This window comes from Lampetra fluviatilis, chromosome 33 (genome assembly GCF_964198595.1).
Source record: "Lampetra fluviatilis chromosome 33, kcLamFluv1.1, whole genome shotgun sequence".
Taxonomy (NCBI): domain Eukaryota; kingdom Metazoa; phylum Chordata; class Hyperoartia; order Petromyzontiformes; family Petromyzontidae; genus Lampetra; species Lampetra fluviatilis.
Genome location: NC_136307.1, coordinates 8,088,429 through 8,100,604, shown reverse-complemented (window position 1 = coordinate 8,100,604; position 12,176 = coordinate 8,088,429). Strand labels below are relative to the sequence as shown.

Below are 12,176 nucleotides of genomic sequence, written 5' to 3'. Positions count from 1 at the left end.
AGTACCCACAGTTGAAGGTATATTTACACAATGTATTAAATTGAGGCTTCTTAATTCAGTGAATTAGTCGGCACTCTGAATATTAAAGTTTTAGAGGCTATTTAATCACGGTCAAGTATCAGCGACAAAAAAAAATGTTTAAATCAATTGCCTACATAATATGTTGCAGACACTTCAGGAAAGTTTCGTATACAATTGTGCAGTAATTTGACAAAGTAATAGTTAACAGTGCACACAGTAGTTAAGTAACTGCAGTAGGGAAATCTATTTTACGGAGAGGAAAATATGCAAATGTTATAATCTTTAAAACGGCCCGAACAAGTAAAGTGTGCATGCGTATATATGACGGTGTGTGCATGTATTTTCATGCTTGTGTGCGTGTCTGAATGTAATTACATCTTTGTGTGCGTTCATAAAAAAAATATCATAGTCTTAGGAGTTTATATGAATGGCCCATTTGGCAAAAACAAATGGTCTCCTTAATAAAAGTGCGTTCAATCAAAACGCATGTGACAAGGACAAAATGGCCGCCTGGCTTTTGAAGCAGACTATCAGCGATTGAAAAAAAAATAACAGTTTGGTATAAAAACATATTTCTAATTAAAAAAAAAGACATTGTTAGTTAACAAGTAATATTCCGAATGTGCATTATAGTTTGTTAAATGACACTGCATGAGGTGTATTGGAATGTTAAGCTATGTTTTATTAAATTTATGCATGACCCTTCAAAGTGGTTACATCAAAAACTAAATCAAACTTTAATCTCTGCAGACTTACAAGCACGCTGTTTTACGATCAGAAAGTTTCAACGCATTTGTCAACACCTGCCCTGAAAGGTAAACCAATGTATAATAGGCACAACGAAATCTCGACTTGTTATTTTTTATTGTTATTTTCTTTGAACCTATCAACGTGACTTTACCGAAAGACCAAAGAATGTGGGCACAACTGTGGTGCGGTGGCCCTTGATCGGAGCACACAGGGAAGTGTCGTTTACAGATATGTCCAGTGTTGTTGGCACTCATGCACCCCTGCCAATCAAGTATGACGACAATTATTTCAGTCTCCATTTCTTCATCTAGCCAGGAAAGTCACACTGAGGCGAAAAGACTAATTTTTCAGGAGTTTTTAGTGGAACAAAAACATTTCACCAATTGTTCTATAATCAAACACAAAAAGCATAGCACGTGTAGCCACACGTGCTACGGGCTGCTGCCATGATCATCGTGCTAACTATTTTTTTTTATCCCTTTTCATTGAAAGCTGCCCTTTAAAGCCAACAACCTGTGAAATATGTTATTAAAATCTGAGGCGAGCGCAGCTGAGCCTGGAATAAACCGTGGCCTTAAGATCGCCCATTCCTGTGCGTGTGTTGCCTGGTGGACTTGCACTCATGATGGCCACTAAAGACATTTTTTACTTTGAGAGTTCGCTTTCTTGAACCGTATAGCTCTCCTCGTTGCGTTTGGCTGACTAAAATTAAAACCCCCAATCCTTTTGGATATGATCTAAGGTGGTGTTCTTTTCTATTTTCATTTCGTGGTCAATTTTTTTGTAATTTTCATCCAGATTGCACTATCGGTGTCATGCAATGAGACAAAGTATCCATTCGGATCTCTCAAAGGGCAGTGCAACCCTACGCATTAAAGAACGGGTCTACACAAGTGGATATCACAGCGCTATCTCTGAGATCCCTCCGAGTGACCTCTGCGCCACATGCAGCACGTTTGCACCCATTCTGCACATGGTGGTCAAAGCGATATTTTCATTGTCAGTGCTGAAATGCAGACAAATTAAGTGCAAACCCGAATATAATGTGATGGCTTTTTTTGTGCAGTCATTGGTGACTGGGCTAAGACCATTAACTAATTACACTTGAGAACCCAGTTATAATCGCCAGCTTTCTTAATACCATAACATTCATGTTACATGTCTCTCAAAGCTGGAGGAAATGCCTTTACATTTTTTCAAGACAAATGCCACCTATTGTTTTCAGTAATGTATGTATTATGAAAACTTGATATATATGTTTTCATCATGCAAGCGTTCAGGGTCAACTTGAAATGGAATACATTTTGATCTCACCACAAGGTTTTGACTATTTGTCCTTTAAACACATATTTCCATCCGTATAAAGAATCCCCACCCTCCCTTAAAAAAAAAAATATATAACATGCATACGAATATTATTGTACACGCAGCATGTGAGTGCATTTGCTAAGAGCACATTTTTTTAGGTCACCATTTACTACGACCATCGCAAGGTGGAGGGTTTGTGCAGCTTAAACAAATCCTTGTTGTTGTTGTTGTTTTTGGTATCGACAAGGACATGGTGAGAAAACACATTCACCGTTATTCACTGACGCATACGCACGCCCTCCCCACAGCTCCCTCTGTGTGTCCATACATCACAGCTCTGCTCCATGCCGGAACAATACAAAACAAAAAAACCGACTCCTGAAAATCGAACCAAAAAATTAAATGAATCAAATTCTCCTTATTTATTTCGACATATGAATTCAAAAGTTGACCTGTCAAATGCGATGACACGTTTTTTTTCTTCTTCCTAAGAGTGATTAACGGTGACTTGGTGGACTATTAGGATCAGACAAGTGTCACGAGGCGTCTTTTGCAATTTTACGCATGGTCAAGTGTCTGGAACATTTATCCTGTGCCATGGGCTGATGGGAAGACGTTTTGTCTTGCTTCATGCGCCCTCTTGCTGAGCGTAAACGTGATCGGTGAGTGAAGGGCTTTACAATTACGCCACAGCTCCAAAACATTTACCATGACTGCTCTCCGCCGTGCCTACCAGCTGTTTGACTCAAATCATCGCCTGTCAGCTGGTGATCCTGCACATGCACAACGACACTTGTATAAACTTTCATATACGTCACCTATATTCGGATACTAAAATTCAATTTTGGATGTCATCATCATCATCATCATCGATCGTTAGCCATGCTCTGTCAACTGCTGGATAAAGGACCTCTCCAAAGGGCCGCTATCGCTCACCATCAACACGCCGATTTCATCGCCCCACCTCTGCGGCTAATGACCTGACTTCTTCTCCATCGTTAAGTCTTCACCACCGTGACCAACATCCCTTAGAGCGATGATTTATGCCCAAGCTCGTTTAAGAGTTACTAAATGTTAAATGAATGAAATCTCAAACTTGTGTATTTTCTCTATTCTACATGTTGCTCTTCCTCTCTCTCTCGGCGTGCACCTCTCTGCATTTTTTAGCTTTTGTCCAAAAATTTCACGAAACAACTGCTGGTAAACTGCCAGAGGAAGATAACTTTAAAAAACACATCGGAGCGTGTGTACCTAGGGCAGTTACTCAAGATGCAACGTGGGGTCAACATTATGAAATAAATAGGTGGATGAAAGCCAATGTGAACAGTTAATATAAATAAAACCTAGCGAGACATATGGATCAGAAAAAAATGTAATGTGAATAAAAAAAAAATCGCCATTATTTGTTTTGCTTATATTGCATATGTGTGCTCTTTTATAATAAAGTTAAACTTAAAAACAATTTTTTTTTACCAGGGAAGGTCCACTGAGCTGCATAGCTCTTTGTCAGAGTCAACCTGGACACAAATGATAGCTCAACAAAGTGGATTATCACGTGGAAATGTACAGCAGTCAAATACCCTAAACGCACGATTCTAAATGTGGAGGGAAAAACCAGAGGACCCTGAGAAAAATCCAGGCGACCATGGGAAGAGAGACACTGCAAAGTCCAAATATACAGCAGGCGTCAAGGTCGGGATTGAACCCACGACCTCCTGCGTACCAGATGAGGGAATTAAGATCTCGCCACCCCTATGGAGAGAGAAAAAAACACACGCAAGGCCGAATCAAAAGTAATGGACAAAAGCTATTGTGGCCTCATTATGTTACAATAAACGAGGGATGTGTAATTGTGTGAGCCAAATTGCAGTCCTTAGCAGTTAATCTTTACTTATCTACTAAGTCCCATACAATGAGAGGCAAATTAATGAACAGTTTTCCCTAAAAATAATAAGTAAAGCTAACAAGGTTTTGATGATATCTAGCTTTCATCTAAAAATGTAGTCAATCGTAAACTTTTCCATATTGCTTCATGCAGACATTCATGGACATCCACAGTGTTTCTAAATAACAGAAATAAATGAAGAGGCTCTGACAAAAACACAGACAATGGTGCAATAGTAAATCAGAAGGTTACAGAGCTTCTCTCAACTCCTAAACGAAGACATCAATAACTAACATCTCAAATCTCCGTGATATTCTTAATCCAGCAGGACCTCCAACCGTCACCACCACATCTCCCTAATCCATCACTTCCTTGCCCCACAATGCAGCTGAGACAATCATATAGGCCTTCACCAACCTCTTCTTGCCTGCTGTTCCCACTGTCAGGAATTCCCTTATGCATGTATGTTGAACTTCCTTCGCACCATACGTAGCCAAGCGTGCGAATGCACATGGGTGACTCCATCTCTCTGTTCAAATCCAGACTTAAGACCTTTCTTTTCTCCTCTGTCTATGACTGACCGTTTCCATCAATCTACGTGTCCTATTCAGCACAGAAAGTATGTTCCCCAGTACTTTCATTGATCATGTATAATGCACGTGTTTTCCTACCTGTACGGGGGTTTTATATGTGGTTGCATATAGATGCTTCGTAAATTGAAATTGCATTGTAATCATAATCGTTATATTTTTTCACATCTCTTTGTAAATCCACGGCTGGATAAAAGCCTCACTTATCTACCACTATCTCTCTCAATCCTGCAATGCAACTCTGCCAGTGATGTGCTTGACACAATTCCTCAACGTGCAATATTTTATCCCATCTGCACCAATGTGCCATTGAAAATGACTATAGTTTTTTTTACATTTATATTATTTGTGCAATGCATCAACTGTGCAGGGCATTCAATCCACAATAAACTGAGCACTGGTATAGCCAGAGCCGATGTAATGAATGGCCATTTTATAAAATTGTGGTTTTTTTCATGATGAACTCAAGCGACTTACAACTGAACTCAATGTCCTACCCACTCTGTGTTTATTCCCTCTCTTTCAGCTCGGGACATGTCAGCCACATGTCTGAGACAATTGGGACTATTCAGCATGACCCTAAAAGTCACACAATGGACAGATATCATGCCTTGCCATCATTGATTTACGATCCATTAAACTTGTTATTTTTTTTCCTCCCAAAAAATCAATGCAATGTGTTGCTTGGAGAAAGGACTGTAATGTCACTTGCTTGTTATGTGGCTATCAGCAGTTGAGTTGATCGCACATCTGGTTCATTAGAAATAATTACCATTCGTAAACATTACAGCGAAAGAAGAGATTCATCGGCGTATGGCACCATGGACATCAATTGTTGGTGATCATTTCAATGGCTTCTGCTGTAACAATAGATCTCTGCATTTATGAAGAGGAACAATAAAGAAGGGGCCTAGTGAAATGTGGAAAATAAACTTGCTTGTTTACAACGGAACAAGGCCAATAGTGTTTTCAAACTCTTAACTCACTTCTTATTTGCAAGTGACTTCATTCAGCACGTTTTCAGGAAGCATAGTTTAATAATTGGGGTTATGAAAGAAAAAAAATTACGTAAAAAAATCAGACATTACAGCCATTGTTATTCGACCAATAGTAATTTAGCTATACGTATGACTTACTGTATACCTACATTTTTAAATCCACTGATTTTTGCGCTGAAATGAAATTTAAATCAAGCACGCCAAACACTGATTGGCCAAGTTCTGACGAATTATACAAAATAAAAACTGAATAGTGAACGATTAGTTGATTTTTCATTTGTTTCTGTGCTGAGACAGTAATCAGTCTAGACTCATCAACCATGGCAATGATACAATTGAGCCTGATTTTACTGAGACAACAATTTCCATAAAACGAATTCTGCACTTATATTCATTGCACTCTGTGATTAATGTTGTTATCGTGGCCCTGAGGAGCCAAAGCCTATTTAAGAGTCTATTTTAGATTAAAGCCGACTTTTGCTGGTTTGGCCAAGATATTTTCACAAAATTGGAACTCAGATTGCTCATTAGGAAATGGGTATGAATGTATACAGGAATAGCTACATCAGGTTTTTGATAAAGAGCAGTACAGTATGATATATTGTATTCCAATTCTTGGCAAGCCTCAGTAGCCAATTACTTCGTACCATCTGTTAATGAACGTATGTTGTTAATTATCATATGCATGCTTCAGGCACAATTTATCCTTATGAATTTATTTTCAATCTAAACTTTGCTTTTAAGACTTGCCAATAAGCCACTTCTTACTATTTTAAAGCAGCTCACTTTGTACTTTTGTTTTCATGAAAAGAGCTGTCGCCCAATGATTCAATTTGTTTCATGATTGTCGAGGGCCGATACATTTATTCGACAACCAAAATGTAGCAAATCCTAGGACACGTCATTCCGAGCATGCGGGCACTGATTGTCAAGAGAATTAGCTCATCAATATTTTTTCGAGCCATAAGCAATTACTTTCCAGCATGTGGCCTTCTTATTAAACCATACGTTTAAGGCACGTGCGGACACCCACTGCTACGGTAACGTTTTCCCCATGTTTAACTGTTGCGCCTACCAGTCCAATATGTACTGAACGGTGGATCGGCGTGAATGCTATCGCGATCTTTAAATGTTTATTGGAACGAAATCCGACGGGCAGCCGATCGCAGTAAATAAAAACGTGGCCTTGGGACACTGGTGAAAAAAACCCATCGCGTTAAAATGAGCTCATTGTCATTTAAAAACTGTCCTTAAGCGATTTAGCATAAGTGACATTTTGAAGGAAAAAAAAGGAAGGTGAATGGGTTAAGTGCCTATGGGAGACCTACCGCAATAAAAAAAACAACACTGCCTTCGTTTGACTTCCATCTAATATGAATTGCTCCAGGTGGTAAAATGAGACGTTAAAATGAGGTCACATTGCAGATTACTATTCCTTTACTGTGAGTTGTTTTTACAAGCACCGTGTGGTTTGGGAGCGCGTTCACCTGGAGGGAAGAAAAGGAGCTCAGCTAATTAAAGCTGTTTGTAACGTACCAATTCATCGGGTGTGTTTACCTTAAAGCAAATTGTCTCATTATGAACACCGTACCAAACACAGGTGCTGGGAACATTCCAAAGCAAATAACCGATATTTTGTGCGTTTGTCACGCTTAAGCACACCGATGATACCACCGTCACCTTTATTTACGTCCAGGTTACTGGAGGTTCGGTTTCGATGCACCATCTCTTATTCGAGGGAGATGTGGCGAGATGCGGGGAATTCTCGTCAGGGCAGAAATGAAATAAAAATGCCCTGCGTTGAGAGAACAGCGCTGTCTGCAGCGGTGGATCAGAAACTGGGTCATGCACAATTCCTCATGTGGTGTATAAACCCAGACCGCTGTGGGCTGCGGGCCCCCACCTCTGCCAAGCATGCATTCACGCTCGCGATGATTCCCTATCTCTGTTATTTCCAACATTTTATGCCACCGTCGTTTCACACCGCTTTTTTCTCCCCAATAATAAAAATAATAATGCCTTGCTCGACGCGCGAAGTGCATTTCATGGTTGAGATGGATAACAAGAAAATGCTTGTGACCCTTATCGGCGCTGCATAGAAGGTGAAAGCTTATCACGTTCCTGTGTGTGTGTCTGAGCCGGCACGGCTATCAGAAACATTGTTATATGTAGATATATGCGTGAAACTGTAACTGCAGACCTGCAATGCTCCCATTCTCGACAAATCCAGCAACTGCGGTCCCCGCAAGGCCAGATTACAGGTGAGAGCAATCTAACCCAGTATTATCTGTTTCAAAAAGCCATTTTGTTTACCCGGCAAAGCGGAAGAGGAATTGTGGGCACACCCGAGTTCGAGGCTGGGGGTCATTGTCGCCAAGGTCGTTATTTATTTATGAAATCTACTTCCAAATGAATAAACAAAATGTAAGTCATTCTTGCAAAACTATTATCTGGGCCTGAAAGAAGATTGGATTTGAATGTGATATGTTAACAAAAGCGGGCCAACGGAAAAAGGAAAACCACATTTCTCAATGTCTGAACAGACCAATAAATTGGAATCGGGGGGATTTTTTTTATGACTTCATAAATTAAGGGGCCAAGGGCGTAAATTGTATTTATTATTTATTACTTATTTTGATTTATTTATCGCGAAGGGTAAAGGTTTTGCCATTCATACAAAACGCATATTGCTCGCGAGGTGTTAGAGGGAACTGCTTCTGCACATGGTGAACATAAGATTTTAAATAAATCTCCAGCGAACACATCGCAAGGTTTGCAACACTGGCTTTTCAATCCAGAGTTCGATTTCATCTTCCGGAGTGGCAGGCTGCGCGTGGTGGGGTAAAAGTGTGGGCATGCCTGCTCCTTCTGACACGCCTGGCCAACATGGAAGAGTCGACCAAATACCCTACACAGAGTGTGGCTCTAGCGGAGGCCCTTCCACCAGCAGTGGCGTGAGAAAGCAATTTGCAAGGCCCGCAACTTTGACCTTTTAAACACCGTAAACTTGGCGGGACCATCCTATAAAAGAGTCCTGAGACTCAGTTCATGTTTCCTGGGTAAACAAGTGTAATAACAATAATAATCATTCTAGATTTGAAGTTTTCGTGACTGCAAGGATCCATACTCTTTGGTTCTTTCTGTTACCAGCAGCTCTTTTACCTATTTCAGCAACTGCTTTTTGCTGTGGTTGTCCCACCTGATGACGGACGCTTGTGTTGTGTCCAAAACGTCGTGATTTAATTTCCTTTCTTTTCTTTACCTATGTGACTTTACCGAAAGAACCAAAGAGTAATAATAATATACCATCAGCCATAAAACCAAGTCCATGGAAAGAGTCGTACATTAACAAAGCAATAACGTGCTACTGACGGAAGAAAAGGGGATTCCGGCACTCAGAACGAATGACCTTGTGCGCTCAATACAACAGTCTCAGTGGGTGCACAGTGCCAAGCTATGGGATACCATGAGGTGATATGCTAATGCAATAAACATTTAGGTAATTGCTCAAACCTTTATAGTTTTATTTTTAACTCACCAAACAAGAACTGAAAAGCCTGCAGGTCATCCTGTCACTTCAACTCACGATCCCAAGATTTACTGTTTAAGCAACAACTTCTTCTAAAGCAGTTCTAGCTGGCAAAAAAAATAGATGTCACGATAATACCAATTGGGCCCTCATTGGTAAATAAAGTTTTTTCCCATATGCACCATCACTTATTCAACCTGACAAGATTAATTCTAGATTTGAAGCTTTCGTGACTGCAAGGATTCATACTCTTTGGTTTTTTTCGGTAAAGTCACGTAGGTAAAAAAAATGAAAACAACTAAATTAAATCACGACGCTTGTGTTGCGCCCGAAACGTCGTGATTTTATTTAGTTTTCATTTATTTTATTTCATTTTTTACTGACAAGATTAATTGGTTGCACGTTACATTCAGATGTTCAAACACTATGTGAATACACTAATAAATACACGCATAACCACCCCTACGTGTATGAAGAAGTATATGTATGTGAGGCAGTGGAGGCAGAGTGGTTAGCACATTGCACTCTGAATCTGGCGACCTGAATTCTATTCCTGACTCATGTTAGTGCGCGAGTGTTATTCTGAACCGGTTCTAGGCCCTCCCTCCCTTTCATCAACCTGCGCTGACCATTGTGGTGAAGCTTGGTCAGACAGAGGGCTTAACATAAAATACAAATTCATTGACAACCACTTTTAACTAGCAGTGGGTGACTGTAATACGCTATGCCGATTAAACAATGTGCATTGAAACAATCCTGAAATTGTTTCAAACTAGGAATGAATTTTCCTAATGATGCGCATTGATGTCTCGTTTTACCTCAGTGCGTGATATCACATGGACGTACATTTGTTATAGATGAATACGCTGCACTGTCCACAAGTAATTAAAGTGACTTTGCAAATATTCCCTAAATAATACATCAAGTCCACCCCAACGAGTCTGAAAATCTTCTTAAAATGTTGTGTCCATACCATTATCCTCATTTTTGATTTAAATAAGACCTTCCTCTTTTTTACAAGTAAAAGTTAACTGAAATAAGCTTTGTATTATTCATGTTTTCATGCTATACATTCCAAGCTTTGTATTTACTAATTTAACATTATATCAGCTTTTACATTACGCACTACTAGTGTGAGCTTGCAACGTTATGTTAAAAGGAAATTAATATACAAAATGCATTGTTAATGGTAACATGAATTTATAATATGAATATATTCTGCAAATGTGAATATTGAAATTTACAATTATTTTCCCGTTAAAGTCATTCAGGATTAACCACAAATCGGCCAAACGAATTCGCATTTTAGAGCCAGTGGGTAAAAAGTAAAAAAAAGTAATCATCAAAACCGCGACTCCATAATAATGACTCTGACAAATAACATGTTGCTCGGATGGATATGTGTGATCTAATTCAACCGGAATCCACGCACAGGCACGGCACGGCAAAAGGTCACAGCACAAACACGGCGAAGCAATAACGGGCGCGAAGCCAAGGGGGGGGGGGGGTCCTACCTGACGGGTAGCGCTCGTTTATTGGGTGGTTGTCCAGCTGCAAGGTACAATTGCCGCCGTTGCGGGAAAACCGTGCCACGTGGTAATTCCCATCGTTCACCGCGACGTTCGTCTCATTCACGGAGATGTCTTCCGTGCCCACGTTAAAGGTCACGCCTACTTTGCCTTGCTTCTGCAACGGGTAAAAAGGAAACAAAGGGAAAAAAACACACACAAGGAAGAAAAATCGCGCGTGTGAGCAGATTCCGTAACGCTTTCCGACGCAGGTGCCCGCCCTCGGAAGTTTCGCGTTTATTTTGTTTAATCGACAGAGAGCTCAGGAGACCAGAACAGTCTCATTCGCGAGGCTGACCTGCCCCACGAAAATGACAAAAGCATTCAAATCAAATAAAGAACCACAGTGAATCAAATAGAGATCAGATAAACAAATATTGCAGAATAAAATCGGAGCAAGAATAACCGTGTAACAGGACGATTCCAAGATACAACACAAACATAAATCAACATGAAGAAAAAAAAACAAACGTATTTAATTAGTCATAACCTCGCATTTCGAGTCCCACAGCGGCATGAAGGCGCACGGCGTGTGACATTGTGAGATGACGCCACATCGGCGCCAGAGTGCAAGCTTTGTGATGATGCGGGGTGCATGCTTTGTGATGTCATCGCCTTGGCTGACAAGGCTTATCTTGAGACGAGGCTCAAAAGAAAGCTGTCTCTGGTGTGGACCAATCAGTTTCAAGGACAATGCATATATTGTCAAGAGTATGTTTTTTTTTGCATTCTGACCACAAGTATTGTGGTTAATGCAGACATGATTCCTTGTAAAAGGTTTCAGTTTGGTGTTTTAACATCATAACACCTGTTTTGTTGCCAGAAAAAAGTGGAAAAACCTATCATCATATTTTGGTACTGGCAAAGGAGATCCCATGATGTAGATTCTCGCCCCGAGCTCTCATTACTCCGATAGTGCATTGTCTTTGGGCTGTACGCCTTTTGACGTCCTCTGGTCTAACACCGTTTGAGACGAGGCTCAAAAGAAAGCTGTCTCTGGTGTGGACCAATCAGTTTCAAGGACAATGCATATACTATCAGAGTTTGTTTTTTGTTTGCATTCTGACCACAAGTATAGTGGTTAATGCAGACATGATTCCTTGTAAAAGGTTTCAGTTTGGTATTCGAACATCTTAACACAGCTGTTTTGTTGCCAGAAAAAAGGGCAAAACCTATTCCCAAGGCTTATCTTTTTAGCGCCAGTTTTCAATCGCCAAACTTTGCACATCCCTTTCATTAATTTAGCCAATTTTCTCTTGGCTAAGTCCTGCGTAGCAACACAACTTTATACTGATATTGAGTTTACAGTGGATCATCTTTACAGGAGTTCGTATGATCCCCCTCCCCCCCTTTACAAACAGACGGAGGGAGATAAAGCAATTGCAGAAAGCTTGTGGAGCACCCATGTTTCATGCGTCCCCCCCCCTACCTTGTTTTAATTAAAGTGCTTTCACAAAGAAACATTTGGGTGCAGCCAACTGTGCAGTTCATTCGGTAATGCGATGGCAGTGCTTCCACATCAGTAAT

The 12,176-nt window shown here is 40.3% G+C and overlaps 1 protein-coding gene across 11 annotated transcripts in view; it reads right to left on the bottom strand.

The window, feature by feature from the left end:
* Nucleotides 1–12,176, bottom strand: part of LOC144944023 (neurexin-1-like) — a 389,198-nt gene that overhangs the window by 58,477 nt on the left and 318,545 nt on the right. For all 11 annotated transcript variants that reach the window (XR_013639554.1, XM_078872018.1, XM_078872025.1 and 8 more), the window contains one exon: nucleotides 10,596–10,767. Coding sequence is in view for 10 of the 11 variants with exons in the window: in XM_078872018.1 (XP_078728144.1) it covers nucleotides 10,596–10,767 (172 nt within the window). In the remaining variant the exon portion in view is untranslated. The remainder of the gene's footprint in view (nucleotides 1–10,595; nucleotides 10,768–12,176) is intronic.